We start from the raw sequence: 19,161 nt of genomic DNA, 5'->3' as shown, positions 1-19,161 counted from the left end.
TTTGAAACTAAGGTTTTAGTAATAGCAGGGGCTGTAAGATATAACAGGGGTTCAAACAGAAACTGAGGTTACCACGAGAATCTATGGATGTTTAACGTTGTTCGACACGCAATGGGATCACACCTGGAGTTGGTGGTGGCCGTGTGGGTGCTAGATGGGAGGTCGTGGGAGTGGAATAGGGATGGAGTCATTGGATATGATAGTGGTCTCTCAACACTTGATCTCTAGAGAGAACGACGTAGCCTCACACTACACAATCAAAACGATTGGACAAAGTTAACAAGCTTCACAAAGGAAATACCTTTTTAATTTCAATATTAACATTCTGCTTTTTTTCTTACAATGATACAGGACATATATAGACTTAGCAAAGGGAAAGGGGAAGACAAGTCATTAACTAGCTAAGCTAGCAAGGGGGACAAGACGATAAACAAACTAACAATTCCCACATAAGCATGGGAGACAAGAAAAGTAAATACAACACAACTTACAAACACTCCAACTTACTAGACACAATAAATGCTAACTCAACTTTCTAACACTCTCACATGCAAGCAAGCTTGGTTGTCTTGCAATACTACACATTAAACAAAAGTCAAAGGGAGGCTCAATTCATGTGTGGTCCACAAGAGCTTGTAGGGTCCACATAGGTCTCAAACTTGCTTATTTTAGTGCTTAGATGAAAATATTTTCGACTAGGTCACACCCCTAAGGCTCCTGGTCGCACTCTTGGTCGAAGTTCTTAGGAATTTTTCAGTGTACAGGCGACCTGGTTGCACCTCATGGTGTCCTGGTCACACCCTAGTCGAGACTCTCAGGAAAATCTACGAGCTACTGAGGGATGGACAATTTCAGCCACGAATACCCTTCAGAATTTGGGGCATAACTTTTTCTATAGAGCTCCAAATAAAGCGATCATGGTATCAAAAGAAAGCTAACAAAATTTCCCACAACTTTTGTGTTCAAACTTTTTGAAGATGGGAAGGTTTTGACAGAGAAATTTGCACATCAATTCAGCAGTAGAAAAATGAAGATGTTGGGAATTAGTCTTGAAATGGCATATCCGAGCAAAATATCAAATCCCAAATATCCAAGCAAGTACAAATCAACATAATAATAAAATCTTCCATCCAAATAGTTAGATGGTCTTCAAATCAAAAGGTCTTCAATTAATCCCATGGGTTCCTACAAAAAAGTTATAACTAAAGTCGACATCTGGAGGTCGTCCACGTGTTAGCATATCAGCAAAGGAGTGGACATCGGGAGGTCATCCACGTGTCACAACATCGGTAAAAGAAAGGGGTAAGGCATTCTGATCCCCATCAAAAAGACTCAATTTGATATGCCAATCAAGATACTTCTCAATGATAATGCTAAGGAGTACTTCAGTACCCAATTCACTACCTACATGAAGGATGTTTTGTGGTACACAAAAAGGGATTTCCCCCATAACACATAGGGCATCCTATATAGCAAAAAGTAGGCTATGAAGAGACATCACTCCAAAAAAAAACTTTTAGGAGCACTGAAGGAAAAGAGTAGAGACCAGGCTCTATCAAATGTCTATTTTTCCATTCAGCTACACCATTTTGTTAAGGGGTATACACGCATAATGTATGATGAATAATCCCATTGGTCAAACAAAAAGTTTGACGCATATTTTGAACAAATTCAAGTGCATTATCAACTTAAAATGCCAAGCTAAGTTTTTATTCTTTTTTTCCTAACAAAATTAAGTGAATACAATAGAATACATTATGAAATTCATACTTGTCTTTTAACAAATAGATCCACATCATACACAAAAAATCATCCTTAATGGACACAAAACATTGATGACTAGTCAAATTCTTGACTTTAGATACGCCCCAAATATCTGAATGAATAAGAGAAAATAATGATTTACTAGGAGATTCAACTCTAGACAGAAAAGAAGTCCTAACGTGTTTTCCTAAGTGACACACACAAACTCAAAATAGGAAAAAAGACTTTAAAATGGGAAAGACTTGTTGTACTTTTTGAATCGATAGATGATCCAAGCAAGTGTGTGGTGTGCGGCGTGTGCCACACATCGAGAAGCACCATTAGTAGAAATTGAAGAAGGTGAATGACAAAAATTGGATGTACCACCACAACCGCTGAAACGGTGCAAGCCATCCTTCTCAGGCCTTCCACCAATCCTCTTCTTTGGAAATCCGAACAACTCAATGAGAAGGAAGCAGGTTACGATGCATTTATGAGATTTAGTTAATTAACACATGAGACAACAAGTTCAACAGAAATTTAGGCACATATAATACAAATGAAAAATGAATAAAAAGATACAAAAGAATACCACCACAAACAAAAATCGGTGTAACCAAACCATGAGCAACAATAATTTTAGACCATAGTTACCTTAAAACACTAACACCCTAGCAAACCATGTAGTGGTACAAATGTTCCAAAACACGAAACACTTTCATTCCAAAACACAAAATCTAACAATCCAAAGTTTAAATTCAATATAACATATATTTTTTATTGGTTAAAGTGCAGAAATATCACATTATAATCGCATCCTAATTCATTATTTGTCTATTTCACAAATAAAATCCCTTTAGATTTTGAAACACATAAACATCCTTCCCAAAATATACAATTGTCAAGACATATATTTCACCATATCTATATAAGTTTACCTCTAACATTCTACATTTGAGAGCATGAGTAGTACCAAGATCACATTCCCATTCCCATTCCATGAACCGGAACGTTCTGCATTCTAAGTAACATTGTCTTAGACTATGGGGCAGTGGGTTTTGAGTTGTTGGGAGGAGGCTCTAGAATCATTAACCAAAGGAGAGGAGGACAAAAAGGCAAGAAGTGCAGTTATACTTAAATAGTGAGGACCGTGAAGAGACAAGAAGCATGTCTATACTTGAATAGACCACAATCACACTAGATGAGGAAGAGTGAGCTTGGAGTTGTTGAACCATATGAATAAGATTGTTAGACTCCTCTTAGAGCATAGTAGATGATTTGCTTACCGCCCAATGGAGCGGCCAGAAAGTGTCAACGGTACAGTCACCCTTGGCAAGAGACTTATTACCCTAAGTCAATTCCCATGGAGATCCCAAAAAAGCAATGAATAGAATCATTGACATAGCATGGGACAATATAAGAATTAATACAATGAACTCCTCATCCTAATACACTATTCTTTATAGGTAGCTCTTGAAACCTCGGCCTCATTTTCCAACACTTCTGTTACCGTGATTACAGGCAGTGCCAACCATGGCTAAACTATCACCTAAAGAAGCTTGAGTAGAGGATTGAGAGTCATCTTTGGCAATCCATTGAATTCTAGCATATGCTTCATTCATGGACCATACGGAATCACCACCAAGAATTTCATCCCAAATAAGTTGAAGCTTAAAAGTCAACTTGGACAAAATTTTGGCAGACAAGAACTCTACTCGTAATCATTCCAATGTTGTGACTAACTAGTTGGTAAATATTGAGTTCCTTCCTTATACCCTTGAGAGAGCTATAATACTAATTGATAGAGTGCTATAATACTAACTAACAAAGGGGCATAAGTGTTCATAAAACCAAATGTTAATGTATGTTGAATGTAAGAAATGCCAGGGGATATTCATATTTTTTTGACAAACCTCAAGGGACATCTATGTTGCTCATGCTTTTATTTATTCTTGCCCAGCTTTTGGTTTTTGGTTTACTCAAACAATAAAAAGAAGCCTAGGCCTCTAAAAATTGGAGAGAATTCAACAACTATGTTAACAAATGAATGGTAGAAACCAGGCACAAGGGTATGCACTACATACCAGTTTTGTGTAGACCATAGAATCAATAACACTTTTTATCACTGGCAATGGCTGGTAGTGCCTAGATGTGTCTGCACATATTATCATTCATGTCACAACAAACAAATTTCAAGTTAGATGCAGATTTTATTTCGTACAATCAACAAAATCATAAGAACTAAAACAAAAAGAAGATTGTGCCTAACTCATTCTTAGATGTGAACCACCAGAACTTCAAACAGAAAATATATATATATTGAGCACCACAACCAAAGAAATATAGAGTTTTGATCCACATTATCATTTATCCCCATCAAATTCAATTCTTTCCTTTTCTCTGGCTAGGCTATGACTTATGATCTTTCTTCCCTATGGAATTCCTTCAGACAAACAAGCAACCTAGCACTGTCCTACTAGGGACTTCCCTGGTCTAGTTTAGACCTCATTAGGTCCTACTTGAAGTGTCATACCTATTTCATAAATTGCCGATTATGACATTATGTATGAATGAGAATTTCTTTAAATTTACCAAGCAAGGCTATTTTGATAATTTTGGTCATGGGCTTGTAATATTGGATCTGAGTACCTTAGGCTTTTATTTTTAAGGGTTTAAGCCATTGCATTTAGGTCAATGTCAGTGAATCTAGATTCCTAGGTAAGTGCAGGATTGCCTTACTACTCAATATCCTATTAAATTACTCACCAAATATATGAGTCTATGCATTTGTCTGTCTGTTTATTGATGCATTTTTCTTTTGCAAGTTAATATAGTGATGCAATGGAATCTTACAGTGGAAATAAAGGAAGGAATGTAGAATTTCCCACTCTATGCTTTTTCCACTAGCACCCTAGTTGTGATTGTTTACATCTCCCTAATTTCCTCTTCTTCTCTTTCATCTTCAATATCTTAGAAATCTCTGCAATAGCTTACAACATTCAATTTCAAACTAACTCCAATCCTCTCTTGAAAACTCAAAAATCCTTTTCTACAACAAAAACAACTATAAATTATCGACCACATATAGCCTAATCCTCTAATAAACTCTAGCTCTGAAATTCATTATAGTGCTATTTAGTCACAATCCTGCATCATGTTCTGAATATATGTTTTCTTTGATCTGTGTAAGTCATATTAAATGTTAATAATAAACTTATAATATCTCTCTGTCTTTTATTTGGAGCATAGACAATTAAATAGGAACAGGGGACTCATTTTAGTCTGATTTATTAGTGCCAAGAGTAGAGATTTATAATATACTTTCAATTGCTTATAAACGCTGAGAACTTATTGCCCCTGCAGAAATATAGACGACATGAAAAGGTAAATGAAAAAACCGTCTCACCAATTAAAAGACCTCGATAAGAAAATCTAGGCTGATCAGTAATAGTCCATGGGGCCTGATGAACTTCAACAACCCTGGTTGTAAAATTAAAATGGCATAGTTGACTGAAAGTCTGCAATAACCCATGCAAACATAATAATTTAGAAGTTTACGAATTCAAAAGAAGAAACAATTTTGCGTATCATGAGTGGGAGTATATAACCTGCAGCCCTTGTAGTGCACCATAAACTGTTTGTGCCTGCATAACCATAACAATATTGAGTATATTAGATGATAAAGAGTTAATGAAAGATGCAAATATAACCTCAGCTATCTTAAGCTATAAAATAATTTAAGCAATGCCAAATACATCAATGCCTGTCAGACATTGGACACCATTTCATACAGCAGCACCCATATTGTACTCATTTTGTGATGTAGGACAAGAAGTAAGACCTTGGGAAGATCTTTGCTGGAAAATAATTAAAAAAGTTGGGTTAAGGAATTGTGGGGTTAAGTTAGTAGTTTATTATGTGTGTTTACTGTTTAGTATTAATTAGTATAGGATTATGTGTATTTGGACGTTGTTTGTAATATTTTTGTAAAGTAAGGGTATGTTTGTAATTCATGTAGTTTTAGGGGTATGTGTGTAATTTTATGTGTTTAGGCTTTCTTATAAATAGTGTGTGAAAGCCATGTTGAAAGTTAGTTGTTGATGAATTTGAATTGAATTGAACATGAGTTCCCCCCCCCTCCCCCCAAGTATCTCCTCTCTCCTCCCTTCCCCTTCCTTCATCTCTTCTAATTTCTCCATGGCTGTTGTAGAACCTTGATGCAGCCCCTGCATCATTTGGTATCAGAGCCCAACCACGATTTCTTTCTTCCATTTCAATTCCCCCATCTTTTCTTTCCAATTTTCTTCTTCCCCCATCTTCTTCTCTTCTTCCTTTCCCCCACTCTTCTGCAACATCAATCTCCCCCTGCTGCAACTTCTTTCTTCTCTTCTTGTTCTCTGGTTCTGTTCTGACCACCTGCTCTATCCCTAATCCCTTGCTGCCCAGCAGCCTTCTGCCCTCTTGCTTCTTCTCTTCTTCCTCTTCTCTTTAATTCTATCCTATAACTCTCTCAACTCTCTCTCATTTCTGAATTCTGTGGCTGTCTCTTGGCAGTTTCTTTCCAGCAACTCCTCCAACCTCCCATCTTCTTCTTTTCTCTCCTTCAGTTTCTTAATTCTTTCTCTCTCTCTCTCTCCCTCCCCGCCCCCCATTTCTGAATTTCAGTTTTAAAAAAAAAAACTGAAAAGCAGTTCTGCAGCTTCTGAACTTCTCAGAAAATTCCAGCTGTGTCCCCATTTTGTCAAACACCACTTTCTACCCACCATCCTGCAACACGACCCACACTATCAAAGATAGAACACCCCAACGCCCCTTCCCTGTAATTTCATCGCCTTCCGATCACCAGAACAAGCACACACACCAGCCAAAAGGACTCCAGCCGTCGGCCCCCTTGAATCTCCAACATTTGGTGATTTTTAAAAAACACTGCAACCACTGCTAAACTCTTTGTCCCTTGATCCCTCCTCGAACAAAGTTTCATCGCTGGAGGTGCCTCGCTCGTGGCACACATGCCAGGACCTGTGACTGGGAAACTTTTACAGTTTTCTGCAATTTCCAGCCTTGATAAAATTTGCTTCGGCAACGAGATTTTGGATTTTCTCCACAATATTTTGGCCTGCAAGGAGATATTTTAATTGTAGAGACACTACATTGCAAGCAAGCATAATAATTTGGCATGAAATCCTAGAAATTGTCATTGCTAGCATCAAAAATTCGGTTTTCTTTGCTGTAATTTGTGAGTTTTCTTCTTGAATTTGTTTCGTTTCAGCAGGACAATCAATATCAAGGTGGATTAAAGATAGTTTTTGAGAAATTAGGAGTAAGGCTCATGGGAAATTGTGTTAAAGGTTATGATATATAGCTGCAGCATATGTATACGCATAATTAAGCAACATGGTGACAAATTATAGGAAAAAGGAATGTCATTTGCCAAACTTTCGATGCAATGTCAAGCTTTTCAACACTTTTCTCAAATGCAGCAAAAAGGTTTGTAAAATCATCATTGATGGAAGTAATCCAATGAATGTGGTTTCCATAAATGGAGTCATTTGTATGCAGCTTCATCTGCAACCTCACCCAAAGCCTTATGTGATATCTTGGGCTGATAACTTTACAGTACATGTTTACAAAAGATGTTTGGTTCCTATCCAAATGGGTGAATATCTGGCTAATGTTTGGTGTGATATCATACCTATGAAGATTGGCCATGTACTCCTTGGTTCTCCTTGGTTGGATGATTTGGGTGTGACTTAAGGACATGAGAACACACGTCTTTCACTATAATGGGAATAAAATTGTTTTGATGTCCACAAACCAAGACAAAGAAACAGTCATAATTACTCAGCTTGAAAACAATACAAGAAAGGAAACGAAAGTGTTTGAAGACATCCAAAGTCCTTCAAACATTCCAATTGTTGAATTTGTCATTCCCGATGTGCTTATTAATGCCAACTTTTAATTCAACTTTCTTATAGAAGTAAGTAAAAGAGAGAGAACTATATAAGAGAAAGTGAATATCACTTGGTGCATTTTGCTTACAACTTTGAGATGTATATATATAGCTATACAAGAGAGTGAGGTTATCCTAACATTCTGATGTGGGACTAAAACTATACACTATGTTCAATACTCCCCCTCAAGCTGAAACGAAGATGTTGACAAGTCGAAACTTGGAGATAGCAGTCTGTAACAAACCTGGGCCAACAAACTTCGTGAAGACATCAACAACCTAGCCTTTGGAGGAGATAAAGTGGGGAGAGATAATCCCAGAATGAACTTTTTCCCTAATAAAGTGAATATCCACCTCAATATGCTTGGTCCTCTTATGCAGACTAAATCAAAAGAGAGAGATATAGCAGACTTGTTGTCACAAAACAACAAAGAAGAGTCTTTCACAGGAAAGCCAATCTTAGATAGGAGAGAGAGTAGCCACAAGATCTCACAGGTACCTTGTGCCATAGCCCATTACTCAGCCTTAGCAGAAGAACGTGAAACCACCGCCTACTTTTTACTCTTCCAAGAAAGAAGATGATCACCTTTGAAAGTACAAAAACTTGAGGTAGATCGTCTGTCAATCTTGGACCCCGCATAGTCAGCATCAATAAACATGAAAAGACCTGGTTGTATTCTAGATGAATAGAACAATCCCAATCCAAGTGAGGTCTTCACATACCAAAAGATGTGATAGACGGCATCAAGATGTGAAGTTGGGGAGAATGCATGAACTAACTTACTAGGCTCACTGCATAGACCAAATCAGGCCGAGTGTTGGTCAAATAGATGAGGCAACCAACAAGTCTCTCATACACCGAAGGGAGATATTCGGATCCATGGGCGTATAAGCAGACCGACATCCCAACATACCAGTGTCCATAAGGAGATTTAGGGGATATTTCCACTGAGAGAGGGAAATGCCCTTGCGGGAGCATGCTATCTCAATGCCCAAGAAATACTTGAGGGGTCCTAAATCCTTGATGTCAAAGGTGTCTCCCAAGTTCTTTCTAATCTGAGCAATTCCAGACAAGTCATTACCTATAACAATAATATCATCCAAATAGATAGAGATAATGGAGCAAGGACCATGGGAGAGACACCTAATAAAGCAAGTGTGGTCTGACTAGCACTGAATAAATCCCATAGAGAGAACCACATCACTAAATCTTTTAAATGATGCATGAGGTGATTTCTTAAGCCCATATAAGGACTTGCACAATTTACACACCTTGCCAGAATACTCCCCCTGAGCAGAAAAACTAGGATCCATGTAAATAGTATCAGCAAGATCACCATTCAAGAACGCATTCTTGACATCAAGCTGATATAAAGGCCAAGTGAAAGAAGCCTCCAAAGAGATCAGGAGGCGAACAGTACTGAGCTTCGCCACAGGAGCAAATGTAGCATGAAAATCCTGACCTGGAATCTGCGTAAAACCCTTAGCCACCAAGCGGGCTTTATACCTGTCAACAGTACTATCTGCAACGTTCTTAACTGTGAAAACCCATTTACAGCCCACCGCACGTGCACCGGAATAAAGGAGAACAAGATCCAAAGTATGCTGCTAATGTAGAGCTTTCATCTCAATACGCATGGCGACAACCCATTTGGGGTCCTAGAGGGCCTCATGAATTGAGTGAGGTACGATAATAGCATCAACCTGTCCCAAAAAGGCTCGATAACTCAAGGAAATATCCTGATAAGAAAGATACTGGGAGATAGGGTGATCATTAGAACAGGCTAAAGAAAGTCTATCAAGAGCTCGACGGGTTCGAGAAGGATACCGTGAGGAGAGAGCAGGGGGATCAAGGACTATAGGAGACATACTTGAGCTTGGTGAAGATGCTGGCAAAGGCCCCGAAGGGCACGGTCGGCAACGAGTGTAAACTTGTGGAATGAGAGAGATATGGTCCTGCCCAGTGAGGACAGAGGTAGGAGGCTCAAAAGATGAAGACGACACCGAAGAAGAGGGCACTGGTACAGATGGGAGAAAGATAGGCTCAAGTCGAGGAAGTGGAGATGGCACTGGCGGAGATATGGAAGGAGAGGAGTCAATGTAGAATGGGGTAGACTCATGGAACATGACATTGAGAGAGTGATAAGTGTGCCGACCAACAGGATCATAACAGCGATATCCATTAGACATAGAGGAATACCCTAGAAAAATGCACTGGATGGCTTTATCATCAAGCTTGGTCCGAGAAGGACTTCGGTCATTAACAAAGCAGGTGCATCCAAACACTCTAGGAAGAAGGGAGAAAAGGGACCTATCAGGATGCAGAAGATGAAGTGGAGCAGAATTCTGCAATGCACGACTCAGGGTACGATTGAGAAGATAGGTTGTAGTGAGAACGGTGTGAGGCCAATAAGACTTGGGGACATGCATTCCCCGAATAAAACAATGGACAATAGACATAATGTGACGATTTTTGCGTTCAGCCACATCATTTTGTTCAAGAGTGTAGGGACATGTTAGCTATTGAAGAATACCCTTTTGACATAGCTCAACACAAAACTCATTACTAAGGTACTCACGGCCATTTTCAGACCTCAAGATACGAACCACGGTATTGTATTGAGTCTTAATCATTCATAGGAAAGCTTGAAAATGAGTGAAAACTTCAGATTTATTTTTCATGAGATAGACCCAGGTACAACGGGAGTAATCATCAATAAAGGTGATATAATATCGATGTTGAGTGAGTGAGGAGAAAGGGGAGGGACCCTAGACATCACTATGAACAATACCAAAAGCTGCAAGAGAATGGTGCATACGAGACGGATAAGATGAACGAACATGCTTAGATAATTCGCAAGTAGCACACTGAAAATTAAAATTCTTACAAGCTTTATTAAATTCTGGAAACAACCAACGCAAATATTTAAAATTTGCGTGTCCCAAACGTGCATGCCACAAATCCAAGGTTTTTAAAGAAAAAACAACGAAAACATAAGAAGGCAAAACAAATGCCTAAAAGTCAGAAGAGGATGCAGGACAGGAAGGCGGATCGCCAAAGTAATAGAGCATGTCCCTTTCAAAGCCCTTGCCAAAAATCTTCCTCCAACTCCTGTTCTGCAAGTAACAAGAGTTGGGTAAGAAAATCACAGCACAATTATATTGTTTGGCAATCCGGTTAATAGATAACAAGTTATAGTAAAATTGTGGAACATAATAAACAGGAAATAAAGATAGATTCATGGTCTTAAATTTCCAAGAAACTGTCGAAATTTCTAATTTTCGTCACCTTCGAAATCGAAATGGTAGTTGATTTCCGTCCTGCATAATTTCCGTCGAAATCTCAACGAATCATCCGAAATTTATCGAAACCTCAAAATTTTAGTGAAATTGGTCGAAATTTATCGAAACCTTGAGAGTGAAGTGAAATTTCTGTTTTAATTTATTTTATTGAAACAAAAGGTTATCACAAGTGCTTTGAAATTATATGAAAAAATAAACTTATAGTAATATTTTATTTAACCATTCATGTCTGAATTATAAATATTAGTATAATAAATAATATTTAAATGATTTATGAATTTCATTTGCATTAACTGAATATGTTTAATGTACATTATCTTACAAAAATGTTTGATACACATACTATTTTACAACTTTTCCACCTCATACAAAACATAGATGTATTTAATTTGTAATATATTAGTCTTAAAACTTATATTTTTATGTTTGTTAACCATTTCTAAAGTTTCACAAAGAATTCCATGCTTTACTACTAGTTTCCGTTATTTTTTCAAATCGAAATCGAAATCGAAATTTCCGTCGAAATTTCCGTACTTTTGGAGCTTTGAAATTTGAGTCGAAATTGAAATTTAAGACCTTGGATAGAGTCAAGGATAAATAGGCAGTGCCTTGGGTATGAATGGAACAATAGCTACCATCGGCAATGCGGACATTACGAACCAACGAAGGGACAGTGGATGTAATTAGAGATGCCTCACCAGTCAAATGGTTGTTCGTCCCTGAGTCTAGTATCCAAACGGGTGTGCCACCAGGCGTGCTAGACTTATTTAAAAGGGCAGTAAGGTTACTTGCAGCAAAGGTGGCTGTAGAGGAGGATGCAGTTGGTGCAGCAGAGGCAAGGAGGCTAATCTGAGACTGAAGCTGAGTAAGTTGAGCCTGGAGCTGGGAGAAATCTGGAGCAACAGTAGGTGCAGGAGTAAGAGAAGTCGGAGGTGCAGGAAGAGATTTTGCAACAGCTCCAATGTTAGAAGGTCCCCGAACTTTGCCATGACCACAATTACGACCATGAAAGGCTTGTTTGGAGTAATGCTCTTGCAGCTCTGGATGGAGAATGAAGCAGTGCTCAATGGTGTGATTATTCCGTTGGCAGTGCTGGAAGAATCGAGTCTTGCGGTCAACAGCATCAATCATTGCAAATGCCTCGTACAAAGAGGGCACTGGGGACGTGTTCAAAATCTGAGTCCGGAGTGATTTGAACTCGGGTTTTAAACCCATCAAGAACTGATAAGTATGCCGACGATCTTGGCGCTTTGCCTCAATAGCTGCTGCCTCAGTAGGAAACTCAGAAAGAGACTCATACTGGGCGAGCTACTCCCACCAAGACTAGAGATAGCCGAAGAAGTCCGTCATAGATAAACCCAAAGAAGCCTGGGTCGCCTGGTGGAGCTCCCGATAAAGCTCAAAAATCCAAGCCTCACACCTTGTGTGGACAAACATTTTGGTTAAGGCATACCAAAGTCTATGAACAGTATCGTAAAACATGAACATTTGTATAGGCGGTCTTCCATAGAAGCAAATATCCAACCTAGGATAACACAATTGTCCATGGACCACTGTCGGTAAGCCGGATCTGTATTAGCAGGACAAAACTCCATTCTTAACAACTAGTCAGCCTTGCCATGGCCCCCAAGATATAAGCGAAAGGACTGTGACCAGGCATGAAAGTTGCTGCCATTCAGAAGAATGCTAGTGACTTTCTGAACAGGAGCAGTCTGAGCCAAAGATAAGTCAGGGTGTGGAAGGTTCAGAGACAAAGAGGTGGATGTACTGTCCTTGGTAGGCATATCATCATCCTTAGTAGCCATTGTAAAGAAGAGAAATAGGCTGCAAAAGTATCAACGCAGCAAAGCAAAGCAAGTCGTCGGAAAAGTCGCCGGAAAGTTACTGGAAAAATCGTTGAAAGCTGTCAGAAAGTCGTCAATCGCAGTGAAAGTCGCCGAAAAAGGTAGGAAAAATAGCTGAAAAGTTGCCGGAAAAGTCACTGAAAAGCTGCATGAAAATCGCCGGAAAGCTGTCGGAAAAATCTCCGGGCACCGGAAAGCCACTGGAAGTTGTCGGAAAAGCCGCTGGACGACAAGAAGTCACCAGAAAAAAGCCAGAAAGTTGACGAAAAAGCTGCCGAAAAATTTTCTGGTTGATGGGAAAGTCGCAGGAAGTTGCCGGTCGCCAGAAAGTCACCGGAAAAGCTGCCAAAAGGTACCGGGAAAATAGTTGACTGAGTTTTCTGATGTACAAGATCTACTAAAAGTGGCAAGTACAGAGCATACGACTCAACCTACTATCAATAAAGCTTTCTGATGCACAAGCTCCACATACATGGCGAGCACAAAGCATACGGCTCAATTGAGAACCCCAACCTTAAACAAGGAACCCAACCTTGCTTCCGATGCCAAGAAGAAAGTAAAAGAGAGAGAACTATATAAGAGAAAGTGAATATCACTTGGTGTATTTTGCTTACAACTTTGAGATGTATATATATAGCTATACAAGAGAGTGAGGTTATCCTAACATTCCGATGTGGAACTAAAACTTTACAATATGTTCAATACTTATAAATAGTGTGTGAAAGCCATGTTGTAAGTTAGTTGTTGATGAATGTGAATTGAAGTGACCATGAGTTTTCCCCCTGGTATCTCCCCTCTCCTCCTTTCCCCTTCCTTCATCTCTTCTAATTTCTCCATAGCTACAGAACCTTGATGCTGCCCCTGCATCATTTTGTTTTAAGAAAAGACTAGAACCTCTCTTTTCTAGGTTAAAAAATTGACATCAATGACATTGTCCTTGTCACACACACATTAATGGATCCAAAATGGTCTAACAACAAACATCGATATTAGATAAGCATAGAATACAACTAACTCTTAGCACATACAAAAATTTAATTTCCTTAAGTATTCATTTTTTGCCAAATCACCTTAACATTTGTTGGACAGGTGGCCAGTTTATGACCATGCGATACATATTCATTTTGAAAAATTTTCAAGGTAAAAGATCAGCTTTGTAGAATCCCCTGAAGACCAATTTTATTAGTCTGTACAACAATTGAACAACCATAGATGTAGTGCCCTTACCCAATGTTTGGGAGCTTGGAGTTTGGACCTTGGATTGGGATAAAATGTGTATTGAGTTTTGTCCAAATCTAGAAAAATCCAAATCCAAAGCTTGAAATTCATGCTCCCAAATGCAGCTTTAGGAGTTGGGCACAAATAGTGGGTAAATTTTGACATCGAAAATTGAGTATACCACCTGCCTAATGTATGTATCAGCAACCTACACTAAATCATCAAGAATTCAAGAACTATTTCCAAATAAGTGAACCACAGTAACCAGTGATTAATTACAGTCTAAGGAATTCAGCTTTGAATGAGATTGTCTTATTTGACAATGCTAATCCCTGTGAGACTATATCAAATCTGTTTCCCATTGCTTGAATCCACATTAGCATGTTGGAAGCTGAATTTGAAAAATATAATAGTTTGAAAATTTTAATGCAGTCTGCATTACACTCTCAAACAAGAAAGGTAATTGATTAGTGAATCGCAAACGGTTAAAATTCATAGGACCTCACTTGCAGGATCTTCTAAATTGGTGATGCTCTAGTCCAGAATCATGCTTCCGCATTTCTTATATACAACCTTTTGTATGAACTTAAACAAGGTTCAAGCCGTCACACATCAAGAAACTTGAATCACTATAACATAATTAGGATAATGGAGGGAGTGGAGAGAAGCAAGAAACAACTAGTACAAAATTTGCAAAAAAATATTATTCTAATCCGATTATTCTTTGTACAGTACTAGACTATTGACTACTCCTTTACATTTAATAATTTTGGTTTTAGGAAGATTCTAATTTTATTCACAAATATATTTTAGATAGTTCCTTCACATGCCAAACATTTGAATCACCCAAGTACAATTGCTCCCCTGCTCCCCTTCTCCCACCACCCCTAACCCCACTCCAATACCATCACCTTTCTGTATTTTTATGAAGGAACACAAGCGAGAGATTCTATGATCACAAACCATATATTGTACTCCCAGATAGGACCTCTTGGAGGCATGTAGAGATAAAATATATATTAGCTAACACCAACCTGCACATATGCAAAAGTCTTCTTCCTGTTTGCAGGGATGGATAACTGGTATGACTCATCAATACCATATTGTAACTGCACAATCAACAACAATTTTAAGTAACAGAATTTGACATTTACTTGCTAAAATAAACAGCACATTTATTGATTTATAAACTAGCCAAATGAAACACACATGAAAAAATTATCAACAAAAGGCAGGTCAAAAATGTAAACTGTCAAATATTACCAATCAAACATTTAAACAATCAACTAAAGCAAAACTTTCAGTCCTAAATCTCCATCATCACATAAAGAAAACAACACATAAAACAGAACAATCAGCCAATCACCTCACTTTGCACCCAAATTAATATATTGTAAACTATCTAAATTCAACAGCCATATAGCTGAAAGGACATTATCCCTAAAACTTTTACAAGCCACAACAGGAAACACTAGAACCTTCACATGTTCAAGAGGGCCTCCCCCATTGAAGCAATTTTAGGCAAGGATCAAATTCCGCAATCAATTAAACTTGAAAAAATGGAAAATGGTTAAATTAAGGTGTGATGGAATGCACTTTTAAAGTGGTGTTTTATATGAGTGTGGGGTCCACTCCCTGTGTCTGGTCAGGATGGTCGGGACAGCACCCACAGGAATTTAAAATTTTGAGTACTGCTTTATACAGTATACAAAAAGTCCAAATGTGACTTCTATATTTACTACTAGCAGTGACTCCGTGCAATACACGCTAATAGATATTTTTAGTATATTTACTTCACTATTATTTTTATTATTATTATTATTATTATTATTATTATTATTATTATTATTATAGAACTTAAATATGTTAAAAGTTCACCAATTTTTTTTATTATTAATATATGCAACTACAGTTTTTACACAGTTTAAATTTAAATATCGATATAAATATTAAAAATATATTTTTTTTATAATCATTATTGAAAATGATTTGATTCAAATACATTATAAGTTAATTTATGTTTGTTTAATATTTAAAAGTTAAATTTCCTAAGTATGTTATAACCATAAAAAATTTTAAATAATAATTTAGAATGATTTTAAAAATATCTTGGTCTAATGTAAAACATTAAACTAAGATCCAATCAGGTTTTTTAATATTAATTTTTATGCAAGTAATCAAACTTTAAAATTTTATTTACTATTTCAAATTATATACTTAATACTGCAGATGAAATGACACTTAGTAATGTAAATGAAAGAATTATCGACAAAAGGCAGGTCAAAATTGTAAGCTGTCCCAAATATTACCAGTCAAACGTTTTAACAATGTTATTAAGCAAAACTCCGTCCCAGATCCCTATCACTACATAGAACAATCATTCAATCACCTCAGTTTGAAACCAAATTAATGTATTGTAAACTTTATAAAACATAGATACATATAGCTGAAAGGAAATTATCCCCAAACTTTTACAAGCCACAACAGGAAGCAATGAAACGTTTATATACATTTTACGAAGATAAAAGCAAATGAGTTCGTGAATTCCAATGCATCTATCCTTTTGAAATAAAATACATTATTAAGAAGTGATTTCACTTCCACCAATGGAAATCTAGGAACAGCCAACCAAATATAAATAGACAAAGAAATGAAGAATAAGAACAAAGTTGCTAATCTTTTTCTGTACTTGAGCAAGCAATTACCATTCACAGGAAACTTTAGAGCAACCAACATACAATTCAACTAATCACTGATAGAAAAGCAAATATGTTGTTGTCTAGATCCAATATGAAAGCTTTTACACAAATAACCAACTCACTAATCCAATCCAACATCATCATTTAACTCGCTGATATTTGATGGCCGAGCACTTATTCAGCCCAGTAAATCTCCTTTTAAAGAAAATATCAAAATCATTTTATATGTAGTAGATTTAGAGCAGCAATTGGGCCTCCTAGACATGATTAATTGCCCAAATAAAATTAATGACTGAAGTAACAAATTGAAACAAGAAACCATCCATTCAAACTCTCTCTCTGCAGTAGAATTAAGAAAAGAATCAGCCGTCTTTTATGGAAGTACCTCATCTTTTGCTGACAAAATAACCACATTAATCCCCTGGAGTAGGGCTGCATCTTTGACATCAGAAAAACTGCCAATAATGTGCTCCGCATCAACAATATCAATTAACCTGGAGAAGCCATCCTTCAATATCCCCGAAGAATCAACATATTTGCTGCCCTTGGTCTGCAGTGCAAAGCCCTTACTAAGATGAAGTGTTTGACTTCCATGGCTCACTGATTTGGGCATTGGCCATATGTTCAAATGCCGGACCCCAACGGCTGCAACTGCAAGGACTTCCAAGAAAAGGAGGAAGAAAAAGCTTTGGACTATCTTCCCCATAAGAAAACTCTGCCGGGAAGGAGCACTAAAATTTTAGTCTGTATAGCAATCCTTAGCTCCAATTCAGCAGAGTTGAGGCAAAAAAATGAAATTTGAAAAAGAACTGAACTAAAGAACCTTAAATTCAGTTTGATGGCCCAGGAAAACCTCAGGATAGAAGAAAAGAGGAATAAGAATCCTGCAAGAACCAGCTTATGTCAGACCCCTTTTATGAAAATCAAAGTCAATCAAAAAAATTTCCCATGCTTTCTCGGCAATCAAGCAAAGCATTATTTCCATTTAGTTCTTTAAAAAAAGAATATCAAGAAAGGAAAAAAAAATTTAGAAAATTCAGCATACGTTGTTTTTCAGTGTTCTATTTTGTTTTTTTCTTTCCATTGTTTATTTTTTTGTTGTTTCCAGAAGTGGAAGAGCACTTGCCTTAACAGCGCAAAATAATGGCATTACACAAGATCGAGAGAAGGGCACTGGTTTTTCTCAATTCCCAACAAAAAAGAAAGTGTAAGATCAAAAAACTGAATGCTGCATTCATTCCTAAATTTTCTCGTCTGACAAGCAGAGCATCTGTACAACCCCCAAAAGGAAACCGCCACCAGAAAGGGAAGATAACTCCCAACAAAAAAAAAAATGGGAAGATAAAAAAAACTTAATGCTGCATTTATTTCCTAAATTCTCTCGGCAAACAAGCAGGGCATCTGTAATATCCCCAAAAGGAAACCGCCAGCAGAAAGGGAAAATATCAGTGTACGTTGCAGCAGATTCTACGCCCATAAAGAGAGCTCCAGACACCAAATTCAAGTTTTAAAAAAGAAAGAACGTCGAGAGAGAGAGAAGTAGATAAAGCAGGTGAACGGAAACGATACCAACCAATAGAATAGAATGTGCGTTTTGGTACTAAACTTACTCTTTCCAAACAAAATTTTCCCGAGAATCCCAGCCCAGCAAGAGAGAAGATCTGTCGGAGTGAAAGCCAGGTGGAGAAAATATCTCTTTCCTCACACGGGTTTTAGCAGAAGGTGAACCGAAAAGATACCAACCAGCGGTAGAATAGAATGCGCATTCTCATCCTGGGCCATATATTCCTCTCCTAAGCAAAACTTTCCCGGGAAAGCCAGTCCATAAAGTGAGAGAAAATCTGGTCACGCGGAGACAATGAGGACATAAGGGGTTTTACATTTACAATTACATTTATTTCCTCTCGTGGGTTTTAGCAGCAGGTGCCGCAGTGGGTGGCATTGGTCGGACCGGACAACTCCCCCTTCATCCTCGGCCTCGCTGCACATGCATGGAGTTTGGCATGCGCTCAGCCGTCGATCGCCTGGGCCCACAAAAGAAACAAACTCCCACCCTTGATCAGGCAATTGCTGAATCACCGCCGACCATCTGTTAAGCAATTTGTCCAACCTTCATGTGATGGAAAATGATAAGCAAAAATTAACAAATGCATTTAAGGTGGTGTCATATCAGGTTTGGAAGCCCACCCTTGTTTTGTCAGATAACCACGTCACCACCCAACAAATATTTCTCACGCTTAAATATTCTTACGATGCTCTTTGGGCCCATGCAAACAATTTAATTAGAATTTTTTAATTTTTTATTTAATTTTTATTTTTATTTAAAATTAATTTTTTAACTAATTAAAATTTTATATTTAAGATTATATTGAAATTTGAAAAAGAAAGAATTAAATTACATTTA

General features: G+C 37.6%; 1 protein-coding gene across 2 annotated transcripts in view; it reads right to left on the bottom strand.

Moving 5' to 3' along the window:
* Positions 1-18,717, bottom strand: part of LOC131153094 (beta-hexosaminidase 3) — an 84,812-nt gene extending 66,095 nt beyond the window's left edge. Inside the window, exons 1-7 of one of the 2 annotated variants that reach the window (XM_058105139.1) lie at positions 18,368-18,698; positions 17,581-17,641; positions 17,143-17,472; positions 15,093-15,167; positions 5,352-5,387; positions 5,150-5,261; positions 3,828-3,898 (exon numbers count right to left, since the gene is read on the bottom strand). In XM_058105139.1, the coding sequence (XP_057961122.1) occupies positions 3,828-3,898; positions 5,150-5,261; positions 5,352-5,387; positions 15,093-15,167; positions 17,143-17,463 (615 nt within the window). In that variant the 5' untranslated portion in view covers positions 17,464-17,472; positions 17,581-17,641; positions 18,368-18,698. Of the gene's footprint in view, positions 1-3,827; positions 3,899-5,149; positions 5,262-5,351; positions 5,388-15,092; positions 15,168-17,142; positions 17,642-18,367 lie in introns of both variants that reach the window. The other variant, XM_058105138.1, reaches the window with a different exon arrangement.
* Between the last annotated feature and the right edge of the window lie 444 nt (positions 18,718-19,161).

This window comes from Malania oleifera, chromosome 4 (assembly GCF_029873635.1).
Source record: "Malania oleifera isolate guangnan ecotype guangnan chromosome 4, ASM2987363v1, whole genome shotgun sequence".
NCBI lineage: Eukaryota > Viridiplantae > Streptophyta > Magnoliopsida > Santalales > Ximeniaceae > Malania > Malania oleifera.
The sequence above is the reverse complement of the archived record's forward strand: the minus strand, read 5'-3'. Positions and strand labels throughout refer to the sequence as shown.